Source organism: Erythrolamprus reginae, chromosome 2, assembly GCF_031021105.1.
Source record: "Erythrolamprus reginae isolate rEryReg1 chromosome 2, rEryReg1.hap1, whole genome shotgun sequence".
Lineage (NCBI taxonomy): Eukaryota > Metazoa > Chordata > Lepidosauria > Squamata > Dipsadidae > Erythrolamprus > Erythrolamprus reginae.
In genome coordinates this window covers 166,807,303-166,826,660 of record NC_091951.1, presented here as the reverse complement: position 1 = coordinate 166,826,660, position 19,358 = coordinate 166,807,303, and the positions used below count along the sequence as shown (strand labels likewise).

The 19,358-nt window shown below is 44.9% G+C and overlaps 2 protein-coding genes across 11 annotated transcripts in view; one reads left to right on the top strand and one right to left on the bottom strand.

The window, feature by feature from the left end:
- Nucleotides 1-19,358, top strand: part of ARSG (arylsulfatase G) — a 129,289-nt gene that overhangs the window by 10,584 nt on the left and 99,347 nt on the right. The window contains exon 1 of one of the 6 annotated variants that reach the window (XM_070740283.1): nt 13,453-13,508. The exons of 4 other annotated variants lie outside the window; for them this stretch is intronic. The gene's annotated coding sequence lies outside the window, so the exon portion shown is untranslated. Of the gene's footprint in view, nt 1-13,452; nt 13,509-14,908; nt 14,926-19,358 lie in introns of those variants that run through there. One more of the 6 variants, XM_070740284.1, reaches the window with a different exon arrangement.
- Nucleotides 1-19,358, bottom strand: part of SLC16A6 (solute carrier family 16 member 6) — a 29,578-nt gene that overhangs the window by 5,871 nt on the left and 4,349 nt on the right. For 3 of the 5 annotated variants that reach the window (XM_070740292.1, XM_070740289.1, XM_070740291.1), the window contains 4 exons: nt 7,466-7,706; nt 5,570-5,713; nt 4,784-4,912; nt 237-1,061 (listed from right to left, as the gene is read on the bottom strand). In XM_070740292.1, coding sequence (XP_070596393.1) covers nt 237-1,061; nt 4,784-4,912; nt 5,570-5,713; nt 7,466-7,700 — 1,333 coding nt within the window. In that variant the 5' untranslated portion in view covers nt 7,701-7,706. Of the gene's footprint in view, nt 1-236; nt 1,062-4,783; nt 4,913-5,569; nt 5,714-7,465; nt 7,707-12,297; nt 12,828-19,358 lie in introns of those variants that run through there. The other 2 variants (XM_070740290.1, XM_070740293.1) reach the window with 2 other exon arrangements.

The window sequence follows — 19,358 nt, the reverse complement described above, 5'->3', positions numbered from 1 at the left end:
CACAGTAGAAAGCTGCCTTATACCAAGTCAGGTAGCAAGTCCACACAAGGTGGAATCTTGTCAGTACTGGCTAGCAGTATCTCTTCATATTTTCAGGGAGGGCTTCTTTTTTCCCAGCCCTACCTGATCATGACACATTGAACCTTGGGAAACGTATGCAATTGTTATGAAGCCCTAGCACGAGTAGTAAGTAGAGAGAGAAGTGAGAAGATCTCTGAAATGCTACTTAATGTTACCTGCAAGGGGTGGTCCAGCCAACCCTGCTAAGCTTTGAATAAATACGTAGACCCCTGCGGCCGATGCCATCCTCTCAATGCCGATGACATCGTCTTCAGCCAGCATTGGAATGTGTGTGCCCGCTACTGTCCCAAGCATGAATCCGAAGAAAATGCTACACGTCATTAGTTCCCAAAAATTGTAGGCGAGGGGGAAGGCAAAAAGGGCAATGTCCAGCAGAATGACACAGATGAGCTCGATGTAAATTTTTCTGATGGGCTTTTTGTTGAGCACCCAACCCGCGCCAATTCTACCAAAGACCTCGGCGATTGCCATGGCTGAGAGGATGTAAGCAGAGCGGTCCTTGTTGATGCCAAGGCTCATGCTGAGAGGAATGATGTAGAGCGAAGGAGCAAAGAATCCCAAAGTAGCAAATAGCCCAAAAAATGCGTAACAAATAAAGCCGCGGTCTTTCAACACAGAGAAGTCTAGGAGCTTGGGTTTGGGTTCCTTGGTAGGAGTGCCACTACTGGCTACGAACATCTCTGTGCTTTCCTTTGGTTCTTCACTTTTAAGTTCTAAGTTGGCAACTCTAGGTGTGTTGTGAGGTGAGGTAGTTATTTCTACTCCGGAGTCAATGGAGTCTATTGAAGTGCGTGTCTGTTCATTTTCAAGCATGTACTTTGTCTCTCTCTGCTGTTCCACTGGTGATGCTTTCACTACTTCTTGTGCTATGATTGTGAGGGGCCTCAGCAGCAATCCACACGCAGTGATTCCAAGCTGCAGTAGACCAACAAACAAGAGGCTGGTTCTCCAACCAAAGTATTCCTTTGAAGCAGTGATAGCTATAGCATGGGAAAAAGTAAAATATACATATGAACTTTGAAAAACACCCCTGTTTGTAACAGCAAGTTTAAATTTTGCCCTAGTTTGCACTCATGTAGCTTAGGGACAGGCATAGAATTCTTGGCTAAGTCTCTTTTTTTGGGGGGGTGGGGGGGGTGGTAGACATCTTAAGCATGAGAAATGGAAAAGCAAACTAGAAAACATATTTTTATATTAAGTGTTTTTTGTCCAGGTAAGCTTTGGTGCTGCTGAACTTTATAGCACATATTTATTTATTTATTTATTTATTTGATTTGTATGCCGCCCCTCTCCGCAGACTCGGAGAGGCTAACAACAGTAACAAAACAGTATAATCCAATACTAAAAACAGTTAAAACCCATTATATAAAAACCAATCATACATACAGACATACCATGCATAAAATTTTAAAGGCCTAGGGGGAAAGTGTATATCAATTCCCCCATGCCTGGCGGCAGAGGTGGATTTTAAACAGCTTACGAAAGGCAAAGAGGGTGGGGGCAATTTTAATCTCTGGGGGGAGTTGGTTCCAGAGGGCCGGGGCCACCACAGAGAAGGCTCTTCCCCTGGGTCTCGCCAAACGACATTGTTTGGTTGACGGGACCTGGAAAAGACCCACTCTGTGGGACCTAACTGGTCGCTGGGATTTGTGCAGCAGAAGGCGGCCCCTGAGGTAATCTGGTCCGGTGCCATGAAGGGCTTTATAGGTCATAACCAACACTTTGAATTGTGACCGAAAACTGATCGGCAACCAATGCAGACTGCGGAGTGTTGGTGTGACATGGGCATATTTGGGAAAGCCCATGATTGCTCTCGCAGCTGCATTCTGCACGATCTGAAGTTTCTGAACACTTTTCAAAGGTAGCCCCATGTAGAGAGCGTTACAGTAGTCGAGCCTCGAGGTGATGAGGGCATGAGTGACTGTGAGCAGTGACTCCCGGTCCAAATAGGGCCGCAACTGGTGCACCAGGCGAACGCCCCCCTCGCCACAGTTGAAAGGTGTTTCTCTAATGTGAGCTGTGGATCGAGGAGGACGCCCAAGTTGCGAACCCTCTCTAAGGGGGTCAATGATTCTCCCCCCAGGGTAATGGACGGACAGATGGAATTGTCCTTGGGAGGCAGAACCCACAGCCACTCCGTCTTAACAGGGTTGAGTTTGAATTTGTTGACACCCATCCAGGCCCCAACAGAATATTAGACAGAAATGCACACACAAACACACATTCATATACATACATATCTCTAATACAGTTCTTACTTTTCCAAATCTACACTCTGTGAAACTAAAAACAGCATCTTCCTCCATCATGATGGAATTAGTTATATGCAAGAGATATGGGAGCTAGAACAGAAGTGGGAGACACTAAATATGGGCAAAATGAAGGTTCCTGCGTGGAGGAAGTTTGAAAGCACATTTCATTTTAGCACGTATAGTAGGCCTGAGGAACTCTAGGAGCCTACTAGAATTGCATCAAGCCATTTGGACATGCCAAGACCCCAGGGTTTGGATTTCAGATACAGTGGGTTAATCTTCCAGATTAAACATATAGACAACCTTTCTACTATTAATACTGCAGTTGGAATTGCAACTCAGCTTTATTTTTAGCTTGGAAACTTTGCACAGGTTGTGTGTCATTTTACTCCGCTTATTGAAAAAAATAGTAGCAAAGTGAGAACATGCTCTGTAGCAGCAGGAGCTCATGTCTTGAATAACAAAGGAGTCAAATCATCCCCAATTACAAATTTAGACGCACTCCCCCTTTTATATTTCCAATGCAATGATCTGGATATCCCTTCTGTCATCTTGCCCTTGATTTTTCTAAATCTCCCTCCCCCACTTCTTACTTAGCAGGTGGTGTGATTTTTCTTAAGACTGGAAAGAAGTTCTAATTACTTGGAATATAATGAATGGATTGATTTCTGACTCTTAATGGAAACCGCATGCGTTCCAAGAACTTGCTATGCTTTTCTAGAAAATATCTTTGAAGTTGAGAATACGATTAAATTGATTTCCTGTCTCTTTGCAGGATCTCCAGTAAGAGTGTACAACACTCTTCCCCCTCCCTAATTCTCCCCCATAACAATCCTATGATGTATGTTGGGCTGAAAATAATAATAATTTAATTTATTAGATTTGTATGCTGCCCCTCTCCGAGGAAAATGAGTGGCCCCACCAAGTAGGCTTCTACTGCTGACAGTAGCTTAACCTTTGCATCTATAATACTTGCGCTAATTACGTAGCTGTTTGTTTTGTTTTTAGTGCTTTTAGATCAGTCCTGATTGCTGGACAACTCCATACAATTTTCTTGGCAACATTTTCAGAAGTTGTTTGCCAATGACTTCTTCCTAGGGCTGAGAGAAACTGACTGGCCTCAAATCATCTATCTGGCTTCATACTTAAGGCCCAGCAAGAACCTCTGGTTTCCTAGGTTCTGGTCTAATGCTTTTACCCACTAATTCTTAATGGCCCCCAATTATCTGTTTACTTCTTTACAACATACAGCCTTTGGAGCATGATTTAATGGATTAAGCACAGTTCTGCCCAAATCCATGGCTTTTATTATGTCTGGCAGGATTGTATAATCTTTAAGAATGCAGCTAGACAATGTTGCATACAATGATTAAGATGGAAATCCTTTGTCCCTTATTGATCCTCTTTTCTGCTCTATTATGAAGTAACCCAAAGAGGAACATTAATTCGAAGTTTATTTATTTATTAAATTTGTATGCTGCCCCTCTCCGTAGACTCGGGGCGGCTCACAGCAGTGATAGAAACAATGTACAATACAAATCTAATAATACAAAATTAAAAACCCATAATTTAAAAAACATGCACACAACACACCATACATAAATTATATAGGCCTGGGGAAGATATTTCAATTCCCCCATGCCTGACGGCAGAGGTGGGTTTTGAGAAGTTTACGAAAGGCAAGGAGGTTGGGGGCAATTCTGATCTCTGGGGGGAGTTGGTTCCAGAGGGCCGGGGCTGCCACAGAGAAGGCTCTTCCCCCTGGGTCCTGCCAAATGACATTGTATATTCTCTACAACAGGGATCCTCAACCCCTGGCCATGGACCGGTACTGATCTATGGTTCATTGGGAATCGGGCTGTGCAGTGATCGCGCCAGTCGCTGGCACTCACGGTGCACTCTGAGATTTGCTGTGCACACGTAGCAGCTGAATCTCATGCAAGTGTGCACATCCTCACGCATGCGCGGAAGCAAAAAAGCAGTGATTTTCACCCAAATCTTGCTCGTGTGAGCATGCTCACACGAGAGATTTAGGTGATTTTCCTCTATTTCAAAAACAGAGAGAATCACCGGTATCTCTCCAGTTGCACACGTACATGGTTCCGGAACTACCGGAGCTGTGCACCTGGGTGCACTGGCTGCTGCCCATTACTGGGGCTGTGCAAGCAGCAGGTGAACAGGCTAAATTTAATCTGCACATGCGTAAGATCCAGGATGCACACATGAAACCATCCCCTCGCCGGTCTGTTGAGAGGTAGGTTTTTTTCCCCTGAAACCAGTCCTTGGAGCCAGGAAGATTGGGGACCTCTGCTCTACAATCAATGTATTTGTAAACTGAAAATAAAAGTTTAACATGGCCCCAAGGAAGCTGGGTTTGAGCAGGACTATGTTTTGATATGTCCATACCAAAAAAGGGTGAAGAAGCATACAATATTAAGATGCTCGTTTACCTGGTGCAAAAGAAAAAACAGCAAAGCACTCTCCTGTAGAAGCCACGGCAGTGACCAATGAGCGTTTTTTATCGAAGTACTGAGAGAGGATGGTAACAGTCGGAAGAAAGGCAAAACAATATCCTAAACCTGTGAATAAATGCCAAATGTTAAAATATAGCTGTTATGCTCCTGCGGGATCAGAAATATTTACTTCCCCCAGCTGTATTTTTTAACGAATCATTCACTCAGGACATACTCTTTGCTACCAATAATTTCTCTTGAAATAGCAATAGAACTTAGATTTATATACCCCTTTACAGCCTTCTCCAAGAGGTTTACAGAGAGTCAGCCTATTGCCCCCAACAATCTGGCTCCTCATTTTACCAACCTTGGAAGGATGGAAGGCTGAATCAACCTTGAGCCTGGTGAGATTTGAACTGCCAAATTACAGGCAGGCAGGAGAAGTAGCCTGCAGTACTGCACTCTCACCAGTGCACCACCATGGCTCATTCTGACATGTTTTGCTAATTCTTGTTAACAGGTGTAGTTTTTCAAATTAGAATGTGCTGTGATACATTTCCCATAATAAGCTCTCAAAATGCGCCCTTTTTCTGTCAGAGGGGAAAGAGGCTGGACACCCAGATCTGCCAGTGATGGTGTTAACAACCAGGGTCACTCAGCGGAACTGGGAACGATGCAGATTTTTCTCTTTCTGAGATACCTTGGCCTCTTCATACAAGAGCTACTTCTACTCCTGAATGTAAACATTTCTGGTAGAATTATTTCTTAAGAAAAGAAACTCACCCGAAACTATGCCAATTGAGATGTACATTTCAACCAGTGTACGTGCAAAGGAAGCGGCAACCATTCCACTACAGACTAATAGCCCCCCAATCATCACCACCACACGATGACCAAAACGATTAGCTGCAATTGTAGAAAGAGGAGCTGCAAAAAGAAAGATGTAATTGTTTACATCTCTTTTCAGACCGGCATACTAACCCTCTGGAACCAACTCCCCCCAGAGATTAGAATAGCCCCCACCCTGCTTGCCTTTCGTAAGCTCCTTAAAACCCACCTCTGCCGTCAGGCATGGGGGAACTGAGATATTCTTTCCCCCTAGGCTTCTACAATTTATGCATGGTATGTTTGTATGTATGATTGAACAAGGGTTTTTAGCTGTTTTTAGTATTGGATTGTCACATGCTGTTTTTACCACTGTTGTTAGCCGCCCCGAGTTCACGGAGACGGGCGGCATACAAATCCAATAAATGAATGAATGAATGAATGAATGAATACTGCAACCCAACCTATGTGCTTTGGTTAGCAAGGTCCTTCAAATCTCTCCTCTCCTTATTAACACCTCGTATCCAACAGCTAGGAACGTGGCAACATATAAGTCACTGGTTCAGTGATTCAAACTTACCAGGCACCAGTATAATTTACTCCTGATTATTTTAATTTTACTCTATTAGAGCAGCCCAAAGTGGTACATCGTACACTAATGTATGGTAGTAAAGAGTAACGGCACCCAGCTAAAAACTGGGAGATTGGAAATTTTGGTCCTGTTTTAGGCACAAAGCCAATTGGTGATCTTGGACCAATCACTTTCTCTCAGCCCTAGGAAGGAGGCAATGGGAAACCACTTCTGATAAACCTTGCCAAGAATACTGCAGAGACAAATCCAGACAGTTGCCAGTGACACCGGTATAAATCACCCCCTTCCCTACAGTATGTATATTTTGTTAATATATTGGCAAGTTAGCAAGCGTTCCAAGTATAAGGCCCCAAAATGTAATTGAGTCACCAGAATGCCAAAGTTATTATGTCCCAGTAATTCTACTTTCATTATGTCCCTTCACAGGTTTCAACAGAGAAACCCTATTTCCCAGATCCTATCAGGTGACATGGTTTGATTAATAGGTAACAAAAATATGCTAACTCTGCAGAATCAAACAGGATGGGCATATCCTATGAGAGGATGGCCCCCTCAAATATATCTGTAAACTTGAATTAAGCCATTGTCTAGAACAGTTATAAACATAATTATAATTTATATAATTATAAATCAATGTATACAGAATGCAATTCTTAATTGGTCTAAAACTGTAATTTCTTTCAAAATCATCTTGTTGAAAGACAAGCTGGTTTGACTGAGAAATCTCACTTAGGATAAATATATGTAGTCCTTACTGACTGCAACTAGTATTGGCAAATCTGTCACTGACACGGTTGTTAACCCAAAACATCATAACCACACCAGATTTACAGCATTAAGTGAATCACTATGGGCTCTTAAGCGTAAAGTGACCACGATTTACTGCTGGCTTCCCCATTGTCTTTGCTTGGTGGAAGCCATCTGTGAAGATTGCAAGTAGTGATCACAGGATGTTCTGACGCTTATAATAAATGCATGCTGGTTGCTACATGCCCAAATCGTGATCACTTTGCTGCAGGGCATGGTGCAATGGCTGCAAGTTCAAGGACTGACTGTAATTATCACTGTTGTTCAGGTTTAGGGTTTGTCTGAATGCTTGCTAAACAAGTGGTCATTAAATGACCACCAATAGTATAACCAAGCCTTATGCTGGGTAGGTCCCCTTTCAGTCCATTGGAAGCACAGGTCTTAAGTCATAGGTACCCATATATAAGACAAGGATTGCAAGACTTCATATAACTATCATCTAAGTATACACTTACCTGTAAACGTAAGTACAAATACACATATTGAGATTATCCACGATATCCTGCTGTTGCTTTCATTAAAACATTCCATTAAGTCAGTAAAGAAGACCCCAAAGGACTTGATAATGCCATACGTCAAGGCCTCCACAAAGAAGAAAGCGAACGCCACAACCCATCCCCATCCTCCATCAGGCACTTTAGTATAAACGTTTGGGGTGATGCATGACATTCTGGGTGCCTTGACAGTCATTTTGATCTGGAAAAGAAAAGATGGTAAGATTGGGGTATCCTCTAAAAACACAAGGCACATAATGTTCACTTGCTAAAACATAAGGAATTAAGTGTGAAATAAATATTAAACAATGTAGTTTCCCCTAGACCAAGGGTAGCCAAAGTTGGCTTATGGACTTCAACTCCCAGAATTCCTGAGCTAGCATGAATAGCTCAGGAATTCTGGGAGTTGAAGTCCACAAGTCATAGAAGAGCCAACTTTGCGTACCCCTGCCCTAGACCAGGGGTGTCAAACTCAAGGTCTGGTTGACAAACCTAGCCCATGGGTTGCTTAGCAGGGTCGCCCAGGAAATAGTAAAGGACTGGCCCACGGTGCTTCTGTAAGCAAAAACAGGTGCCCCCAACATGAGTCATGAGCTGGCCACGCTCATTCCAGGCCAAACACAACCCTGATGCAGCCCTCACTGAAATCGAATTTGACACCCCTGAGAATTAAAATAAATTTGTCTATCAATTCTCCATCTCACTACCACAAATCATGCTGCAATTTTATAGGGCTAGTTGAATTTCTAAAGCTCAAAATATAATTTCATTATAACAACAAGCTGATGCTATTCAATTAAGGATCAAATAAAAATGTAGTAGAGGGCAGTTCTGGGGCTAACAAAGAATCTATGATGATCCCAAAGCTGTAGTGAGAGTGGGGAGAATCCTGTATTTGCCATCTGCTCGTGAGGCTGGTTTCTATTTAAATCCAAGCCTATCCTACTGTTAAGAGATGTCTTTATAGTTGAAAATACTGAACCATCCCATATGATGATTTAAAATGTTGCTGGTTCTGCTTTTTCGAGTCAGATTTGACTCTTAGTGATTGCCTGGGCGAGTCCCTGCAGTTTTCTTGGCAAGGTTTCTAAATTGCTGGTTCTTCCTCAGACTGAGATAAACTCACCCACAAAAACACAACTGCTTTTGTGCTTAAGGCAGAACAAGAATTTCATGGGCTTCCAGTTTTTGCTCAGGATCTTAACCACTCTAACCAAACTGGCCCTTTTTAAGCACTAGAACAGCCTATATCAGTGACGGCAAACCTATGGCCAACGGTGGCACGTGAAGCTATATCTACTGGCTCGCAAGCTGTTGCCCTAGATTAGCTCCAATGTGCACATGTGTGCTGGTCCACTGATTTTCGGCTCGCACAGATGCTCTGGGAGGGTGTTTTTGGCTTCCAGAGAGCCTCCAGGGAGATGGGGGAGGGAGTTACTACCCTTTCCCGGCTCCAGGGAAGACTTTGGAGCCTGGGGAAGGCAAAACACGAGCCCACTGGGCCCACCAGAAGTTGGGAAACATGCCTCCAGAGGACCTCCAGGGGCGGGGGAAGCTGTTTTCGCCCTCCCAAGGCATTGAATTAAGGGTGTGGGCACTCGGACATGCGCAATAGCGCATGCCCATGCTTTTTCAGCACCTGAGGAAAAAAAGGTTCACCATCAATGGCCTATGCAGATAATTTTTGAGTTACGACTGTAATTTAGGTCCACAATTAGGGTTATAAAACAAGTCTTATGTCTGGATCTTACATTATTTATGGCAGTCATTGAGCAAATGTGGCAATCATTGAGGAGAACCCATTGTTTACTATGGGGTGGTTTTTGTTGGAAATTGGAAGTAAACTTTGGTTTCTGGGCAAAAACCAAGTCACGTGATTGTGGAGCAGAAAACCACTGCAAAAGGGGGCCAGCTGCTCAAAATGCAGTCACATGACCTGTGGAAATTGGGGTGGATGTTGGAACTGGATTCTAAGTAAAAAAAAGTGGAGGGGATCCGTCAGAACTTTGATCATAAATCAAGGTTTACCTGTACACAGTACAGATGACTGTTGGATGCTCTGTATAGGACTACCTATACCATACACACACACACACACACACATGTCACGTTTTGGCTGAATTTGAAAATTAAGGGAGACTATGATAGATCTATTTCAGCCTTATTTTGGCCTCATCAGCTAGCCATACCCTCATTGAACTTGAACCTCACTTGAACCTGCAACCTTTGCCTTGTAAGGCAGAGAATTAACCTCTAGGCTACAATATCCAATCCCTTCAGCTCTGTACCAGGGAAGGGTTACATATTTTGAGAATCTCTGATCTATACACAGGCAGTAATTGTTGATTCTTAAGGTGCTTGATAACTCAATAAAAGCTCCTTATAAAAGACACTCTCTAAAACAGATTCAAGCATGCTTGAAAAAGTATCTTTGTGCTGATACTTTGTATAGATTAATGCCATACCACATAACCTTTGAGTGGTTCTTAGAAATATGAGTATGGCCAGAGCATTTTCCACATGAGTAAACTTTGGAAATAATATACTCAAGTCTTCTGAGTGTATAGAAGAGTTTTCTGTTTCAAGTTGAAGACTACAATTCCCCTTTTCTGCTCTGCTGACACCTCAACCTTGGTAGATTGGAACAGTACTAAGACCAAAGAGTCCCCATGCAATAATAGACATTTTAAACCCAAGAAAATCCAGGAACGTATGGGAGTTTTAATTTAGTGGGGCTGGGCAACAGAACATTGGGGAAAGTGGTATTAGAAGATATTGGTGCTCTAAAAATTAAGTATAACAGCAGTGCTTTCTGAAACAATTGAATTGCTCTAATTCAGTATCTCAATATGATGAATCTGTATATTTAAAGTATATTTTTTCAATGGAGTGCAGAGCAACTTTCCAGAGAAAAGGGGTAACAAAGCTTTGCTAAACTTCATGACAAAAGTAATAACGTCACTGACTTAAAATTCTTGGGACCATCCATCTTTTATTCCAGCATTCTTGAAGTGCAAGGATTTGCAAAAAACTCTGGGAAAGTATCTTATCCTGGTAAAATTGCCAATCATTCTTTACCTGCCAGTTCTACGGGAACATTTATGCCTACAAAGTTCTGCTTTAGTCCCAATTAAGAGTTTTGGGTTTGACTAAATCTAAACAGGCAAATCTGTATCCTTGATACACAAGATTTTTCTATACATACTATTATGTCTTAGTACCAGTATATACTCTATTGTACAATTCATAAGGAACAAATTCCCTAACAAATTATATAGTGAAATATAATTGCTTAAGTGTGCCAAACTGCATGTGTGATACATTTAGGAGAAAGTTAGCAAAACAATTAAAATAATTTAACATATGTAATAAATACATTACATATATTTTATACAAATGTTTTCAGGAAAACATTTCTTTATCAGGAGTTATTACGTCAATAAATTTACCTCTGTATTTATTTTAATTCCTGAAATATAGGATTCAGTGTTAGAGGATTTGGTTTGCAAAAGGCATTTTTTTTAAAAAAAAAACCCTTTGTTTTTAAACATTCATCAAATTACGGTACTTATGCTTTAGTCTAAAGGCACAGTATACTATGCCATTTTAAAGCTAATAAGTCATATGGGATTTTTAACATGTTAATTGAAATAGATAAAAATTATACAGAAAGCAGAAGGGGCAATCAGTAATTATTTTTAGTCAGCCTGCAATGCGCAGGTGCTTATGAAACCATAAGACTGGACAGTTTGTGCCTGATGACTTCCGATTTAGAAGAAGCATTTACTATTTCAAGAACCTGTAAAATCAGAGCAAAGTAACTTTTGCTACTGTAAACACTTAATGCAGACCAGGCAGGACTATTGTATTAATAGTCCTAGGTAGTTTGCATTACAAGTTACATGTATGTGCTGATATGTTAAGGGGTGTAACAAATCCTACAGCAAAATCAAATGTTAAAAAAGAATTTCATTTTTTCCCAAATGTGGGGCAGAAAGAAAAGAGTTAGGGCTTTCTGTAATCTTGAGTCATAATACAGTGTAATCCATATATAGCACTGCGTGAGATCTTGATCAAATCCTGTCTAAAGTCCGACATAGGACTGGGTCCAATATCTGTTTCATTTGCTTCTGGAGAATGTGTATTGTTAAGTCCTGGCTATACTATTTCTGGTTAAAACACAGTACTTCTTGTAAGCCTTCCCGGCAGCTGCTCATAAAAAGCGCAGCTTAAAAAAAGATGCGGGCTTTGTTTTAGCGGAGATGCGGCGCCTGCAGAATTCAATAGCGCTGAACATAATTTTTAGCGGCCACGTTGCGCCATGCGGTTATCCTAAATCCGGTTTAAACGCATTGAGAGTGCAAACCTGCGCTGTTCTTTCGCCTTGCATAAATAACGCTATGGTTTTTCTTTTAAAAACGGGGGACGGGGGAGAGAGAGAGACCTTTTATAAGCAAGGTTTTTCTTTCCTTTTTTCCCCCTTTTAAATGTTTTTTCCCGAATGGAAGAGTAACCCCTCCGTTGCCCGCTCCCAGTCCACGCGATGTATTGCAGAGCGTGGGAAGTGGATCACTCGTACGAAGGCCCAGACCTGTATCTTCCATCTCTTGCGCAACCTTTCAAGGCACAGTTACACTTTTATTTTTCCATTCGGATCTTCTGCTCTCTTGTTCTTTCGGAAGGCGGGTGCGCTTCCGATTAGAACAATAAGTAACAGCATTATTATTATTATTATTTTTTAAAAAGGGAACAGCAAGACAACCAAACTTGTGCCCAGAAGAAAAGTCACTTACCAGGTCAGTAGAAGATGTCGCTGCTGCAACTTGGGGAGAGAAATGGTGTGGAAGAAAAAAAAGGATTCCCCCCAAGCTGCAGAGAAGAGCACCTTTGGCCTATGACCTGGTCAGCAACATGCTGAGGCGGCGGCTGGAACACCCGACCCTTCGCCCTCAATGGCGCGAACCAAAGACCCCGCTCCGGAAGGCGCGGGAAGGGGGCTGCAGCCGCTTCAGATTTATACTCCTTGACCCCCTTTGGAAAAGGTGGAGCCTGCCCTGCGCCTAAAATAGACCCCCACTTCCACCCCTTCGTCGGGAAAGGAGCGGCCGGGAGTCTGGCTCGTTATCCGATGCTAGGCTCCCGTTGTTGGTGCCAAGGCTGCCCCATAGCTAGCCGGCGCCTCCTTCGTTCCCGAGTTTTTTTTCCCGGGGGATTTCTGCCCTCGGCTCGCCTCTCAGCAATCTCTCTCGTCTTCCCAACGCTCTCTCTCTCTCTCTCTCCCCCTCGCTCCTTTTTAAGCAAATACCGCCGTCTCTTCTGGTTCACACCACATCAGCTCCGCTTTTTATATATATTTATATATACCGGCTGAAGCCGGTCTCTACCGGCGGATCTGGAGCGCGCCGTAACTCAGCAGCGCCATGTGCGCGGTTTTTTTGCAATTGCAATTGCAGCAGCTTGAAGAGCCGGCGGGCGGGCGGGCCGACCGGCTTCCGCGCGCTCTGGAGGGAAAGCGCGCGCCGGGCGGCCGCAGGAAGCCGCGACCTGAACGAGTAGCGTGGGAGAGAGAGAAGGGAGGAGGCAAACCCAAGGGGGAAGGGTGCAGTGAGGGTGAGGTTCAGCGGATGAGTTTTATTTGCAGAGCGGACGGTCTCTGCCACGTTTGCTTCCCTTCGTGACACCTTCCCCCTCCCCCCTTTCCTCATGAACGCCATAAAACTGATGTAATTCGGCTAAGCCGCAGCTCAGGCGCGTGGTTATTAAAAGAGACTTTATCTGTTCCCGACCACTCCCTGTTAAAGTTCCTCTTTTAAGAAGCAGCGACGAGGCAGAGCTGGAGAAACAATCCCCCCCCCTTGCTAGTCATGTATATTCTAAAACAGGCACTGTGAACTCCCCCCCCCCCCCGTCTCATTTCAGAGGCTGAGCATGTTCGTGCAAAAGGAAGCTTGGGAGTCTCTAGCTCCTTCCCGAAGAGCCCATCTAGGTTGGAGGAAGCCCCAGCGTGAGTGACTCCTCGCTTCCCAAGACCAAGCGTCTTTCCGTCCTTTTAAGCAGCCCCCCGCAAGTTCGACCCACTCTTTCTCCACATTTCTCTGTACTGTTAACGGTACAATTTCCCGCTTTCCCATCCCCCACCCACTTGTATGGTTTCCGCTCCGATGTCTTCATCACTATTTGGGCGGGGGAGGGTACGTCTGTGGCGAGTGGGTGACAGCAACGAGGGGATTTTAAACACGGGCGACAGCCGAGAAGCCCCTCGCTTGAGTCTACCTCAGCCCCCCACCCCCCCAATCTCATTCGCAGGAAGGTCAGTTAAGGTAAACTGCCACAGGGAGCGCCGAGCTTCGTCTTGCCAAAGGCACCCCCTCAACTTCTTCCTCCTCAGGCCCCTCCGCCACCATCGGCATCTTTTCAATCCAAGGATAAATGACAGGATTAGCTAAATATCCCCACCCCCGAAGCCGTTCAAAAGAGAGGAGGCGAGGAATTAATCATTTGAGTCCCAAGCTTTGCTGCTTGAGGCAAACGTGACCCAGACCGGAAAATTGAAAAAGCAACGGAGCCGGCTGGTGCTGAGACACCCAAAGTCCTGGTGCCATTTGGCACCCAAGTATTTCTTTATAGATTTCTAGTGTGACTACTACATTTCCAGGGCAAAAAAAGCCTCGAGTGAAAGAGTCGCTCGCTCGCGCGGGCGGGCGGGCGGGCGACATACAAAACTAGCAAAAGAAAAAAAAACCCGCGGCAAATTGCCACACTGCGATCACGCTGACCGGCTGGAGAATTTAATGCAGCCCCACGTCTTTCCTTGGGACGTTCCTCTATAGAGTTGGCGTTTGCTCCCCCACAGCTTTTTGAAAGAAGCGTCACCTTAATTGCCGGGGCTGATTCCTAAGAGAGGGGGACTTTGGTAGCGCCCCCTAGAGGTCGGTCCGCTTTGGCATAAGTGGTTCCCCGGGCGCGAGCCTCAAGCGCGCGCGCTCTTCCCTTCGCGGCGGCGCGAGGTTCTTTTCCCAGGTTCAAGCTAGTGCTGCTGCCGCCTCTACCGCTACAGCCAATCCGGGCAGAACAGGTTTCTGCCAGTTTGGGTGTGTGTTTGTGTGTCTGGTTGCTGTTGTATGCATTCACTAGACTAGAGACTCCCATCTTCCGGAATCCGAGCTGTCCTTTGCAACGGATGATACTGATGACTCAATAAGACTGACGGTTGCTTGCCAGCAAGCCTTTGGAGGAATCGAAGTAGAAGCCTCCCTCCCCTCTCCGCGTTGGCAGTCTTTAGCCTAAGCTTGGGTGTCTTCTGTTTGTCCCTTTAGTCTGGAAGAGGAGAATATTTTTGTTTTTTCTTCACCACGTTGTCAGGTCTCTTAAACGGCTCCGGAAGATTTTTGCTGAGTTATACAGTTTCACTGATGGCTGCTGTGAGTTTCTATACTGACCCACGTGTGTGAAGTTCTTGCATACAATCTAAAATCCACTTGAATGGTAAATTTTAAAGGATACTGTAAAGCTAGTGGACTTTGAGGAAATACATTTGTTTGTTTGTTGGATTTATAGGCCGCCCCTCTCGGAGGACTCAGGGCGGCTCACAACATATAAAAGAACAATGCAACACAAATACAAATACAATTAATATGAACCCACTAATCTAAACTAAAAACCACATTATGTATTAAAAATCAGTCATACCCACTCAATAATTGGCTATCATCTAGAGCAGAGGTCCCCAACCTTTTTTGCACTAGGGACCGGCTTTAAGCTAGACCAGTTTTCCATGGCCCGGTGGGGGGGGGAGCTAGCTGTCAGCGGCGCCGTAAAAGGGGCGATCAAGAGAGGAATGGGTGAATGAATGGACGGAGGGTGGGAAGGAAGGAAGGAAAGAGGGAAGGGACAGGAACAAGAAGGGTGCAAAGGAAGCAAGGAAAGGTGTGAAAGGAGAGAGGAAGGAGTGAAAGAAGGGAATGAGGGAGGAAAGAAGGGAGGAAGGAAAAGGAAAGCAAGAAATGGAGGGAGGAAAGGAAGGAAGGAAAGAAAGAAAGAAGGGGGGAAGGGACAGGAACAGAGGAAGGAAGCAAGGAAACTTATGAAAGGGGAGAGTAAGGGAAGAAGGTAGGAAGGAGAAAGAAAAGAAGAAATAGAGGAAGGGAAGGTAAAAGAGAGAAAGAAAAAGAGCAAGAAAGAAAGCAAGAAAGAGAAAGAAAGAAAGGCAACTTCAAAGAAAGGCTCACTGAGCATCTCTCACTCTCTCTCTCTTTCTATCCCTCTTTCTTTCTTTCTCTTCCTTTCTCTCTCTCCTCTTCCTTTATCTCCTCTCTCTCTCCCTCTCTCTTTCTCTCCCCCCTCTCTCCCCTTTCCCTCTCTCTTTCTCTCTCTCCCTCTCTTGCTATCTCTCCCCCCTTTCCCTCTCTCTTTCTCTCTCCCTCTCTTGCTATCTCTCCCCCCTCTCCCTCTCTCTTTCTCCCTCTCCCTCTCTTTCTCTCTCTCTCCCCCTCTTTCTCTCTCTTCTCACTTTCTCTTGTTTTCTTTCTGTCTCTTTTGCTTTCTCTCTCTCTCACTCTTGTTTTCTTTCTCACGCTCTTTCTCTCTCTTGTTCTCTCTCTTGCTATCTCTTTCTCCCCCCCTTTCTCTCACTCTCTCTTTCTCACTTTCTCTCTATCTTGCTGTCTGTTGCTCTCACTCACTCTCGTTCTCCGTTCTTCTCAGCGGTGACGCGCGCAAGCCCTGCCCGCCTCACCTTTGCGAGAGCACTTTCGCCCCGGGCTCTCAGCAAGGGGGTTTGCAGGAGAGGTGGAGCCGGCGAAGGTGATATTCAATGTCGGGGGCGCACAGGCGGTTGCACGCGCTCCCTATCTCCCTGCTAGCCCACTCGGAATATTCAAAATAAGAAAAGCCTTCGCCGGCAAAGGTTTTTCTTATTTTGAATACTCCGAGTGGGCTAGCAGGGAGATAGGGAGCGCGTGCAACCGCCCGTGCGCCACCGACATTGAAGACCTCCGCTGAGAAAAGCCTTTGCCGGCATTTCCTCTCGGCGTCAAGGAGGCGCAGCGGCGGGCGGAGAGAGGGAAGGGGGGGCAGCGGCGTCCCTCCTGGCCTTGGCGGGCCGCCCGACCCTCCCCACCTCCTGCAAACGCGGCGGGCGGCGGGGGGAGAGCGAGGAGCCGGTTCCGGCGGGCGCGGGGCTTGGCTGGCTGGCGGGGGGAGCGCCACTGGTGGTGCGGAAAGGCCGAGGGGGCCCTGGCGCCGCGGACCGGCTGAAAACCCCCAATGGCCTGGTGCCGGTCCGCGGACCGGCGGTTGGGGACCTCTGATCTAGAGTGTTAGCTATTGCTGCCAGTTTGGTGTCATTGCAAATTTGATGAGCTCCCCATCTATCCTCTCCTCCAAGTCATTGATGAAAATGTTGAAGAGTACTGGGCTTAAAACAGAGCCTTGGGGTACTCCACTGAATACATCCCTTCATGTAGATGCAGATCCATTGAATGTAGTTGGTTAGCCAGTTTTGAATCCATCTGGTGGTGGTGCTGTCCATCACAAATTTTTCTACTTTATTTAGTAGTAGGTTATTATGATCTACTTTGTCAAATGCCTTACTGAAGTCCAAGTAAACCACATCGACAGCATTCCTTTGGTCCACTAATTTTATCACTTTGTCAAAGAATGCAATAAGATTAGTCTGGCATTATCTGTTTTTGACAAACTCCTATTGGTGTTTGGTTATTACTTGTTTGCTTCTAAGTGTTCATTGGTTGATTGATTATCTTTTCCAAAATCTTCCCTGGTATTGAGGTCAGGGTGATAGGTCTGTAGTTTCCTGGATCTGTTTTTTCCCCTTTTTTGAGATGGGAACTACATCAGCTATACCTTGCACTGATATCTTGTGTTGCTTGACAACCTAGGGTCTGAACTGGGTTTAACTGGGCCTTATGGCCATCCCCTCCATGCCAGACTATTCAAAATAGTCTGAAATTTTGAGTTCTTTGCTGACTGGGGTGCTGACACTGGGCAGCAATGTCAGCTAAGGTAACAAGGTCAGAGTCCAAGCAGTCAATGAGTAGTATCAGGACACCCGGAGTGGGGTTGTCCACAAGTTCAGAAAGTGGGCAGTGGCTGAGGGCATCAGCATGCCCCATGGATTTTCCCGGCCACTGGATTAGCTTCTAGGAGTATGCAGAAAATTATCCATTTGATGAGCCAGGGTGAGAGGGATCCTGGTGTGGGACTGTCTCCAGCAATAAGAATGCGGAGAAGCAAAAAAATTGCCGAAATCTCTCACGTGGGTGTGTCCCCTCGCAAGATTTTCCTTCATTTGCATGCACAGAAGCAAAAACACACATGCGCACACACAAGATTACCAAAGCTGCGTGCACAGTGCAGTGATCGCTACCCGCTACTGCTCTTAATTCTCTAAATCTGTCTTCACAACACTCCTTTGAAATTGAGATAATATTAATTCTTTCCTAAAAAAGCTAAATTAGAATTTGAAGCTTTGTCTCTCCAATCTGCATTCTAATTGCTGTATGTGAATAACATAGATCAGGGGTCCCCAACCACCGGGCCGCGGACCAGTACTGGGCTGCGGGGCATGTTGCACCGGTCCGCGGAGTCAGCAGCTGCCGGCCCTCATGCCGCCACCCCCTCCCTCCAGCGCTTCGCCTCCCACCGGGCAAGAGGCCTCGGGAGGCAGGTTCTGCCGGCCACAGGACGATGGATGGGACAGAGGGGCGGGAAGGACCAAGAGGCTCAAGCCTCTTTTGGCTTCTGCCGCGCGGCGCTTTTGCGTTTTTGGCTGGGGGGAGGCAGGAGGGCCAGCCTGACCCCCTCTCTCCAGCGCTTAGCTCCCGCTGGGCAAGAGGGCTTGGGAGGCAGGTTCTGCCAGCCACAGGACGATGGTGGGAAAGAGGGGCGGGGAGGACCAGCACCCCCATGCTTAATCCCACCCCCAACCACGCCCCTTTCCGCCCCCACTGGGCCATAGAAAAATTGTCTTGCTGAAACTGGTCCCTGGTGGAAAAAACATTGGGGACCACTGACATAGATAATATTTTTTAATATGCAGCTGCAGGAAAGCAGTTGCCTATCCAGAATACCCAAGGATCGGGGCATGAATAGAATTTGATTTAAGTTTTCCAGCCCTTGACTCTCATGGTTACATCAACAAATTTGAAAGGCTGATTGTGCATGTTTGTTCAGTTTCTGGAAAAGAACACCTTTTGGCCAGATAAGCTGTTTGTACTTGCAACAAAAATCCATGACGCTATAAATGCATGACACACTTCTTTGTTTCTGCATGTACTTATTTTCTTTAAAAAAATTTTTTTTACAAATTTTGATTAAACAGTAAAAACTAATAAAAAACTACACTTAGAGAATAAGAAGAGAATCAAAAGGAAAAAAGTGCAGGGAAGGAAAGAAGGAAGGAAGGAAAGAAGGAAGATAAAGAAGATAAATATATAAAGAAGTGACTTCAAACCTTCATCACAACAAGCATAAACAAATTTAGTAATTCTAAACCCCTGTAAGGTTGCAAATATATATCTTGTTTCCGGCCCTCCCCTTCTCTATAAGCAAACCATAAAACATCAACTTTTCAGTCCTGGTGTCATCAGAAAATCTCTAAAGAACTTTCCAAACAAAGTCTTACATTAAGTTTGATCAACTAAACCAACTTTATATTACTGCCTTTTACTTCTAGCAGTCTTAATTTTAAATTCAGCCAAATATTGCTGTAAGATTTAATTTCTCTTAAATTCTTCCTTATCCCATTGTACATATTTCTTGAATGCTTTAACGAGCCTCTTTCCTAAATCTAATAAGAAAATGTTTTCCAGGTCATTCTCTTGGCTTATCACTTGTA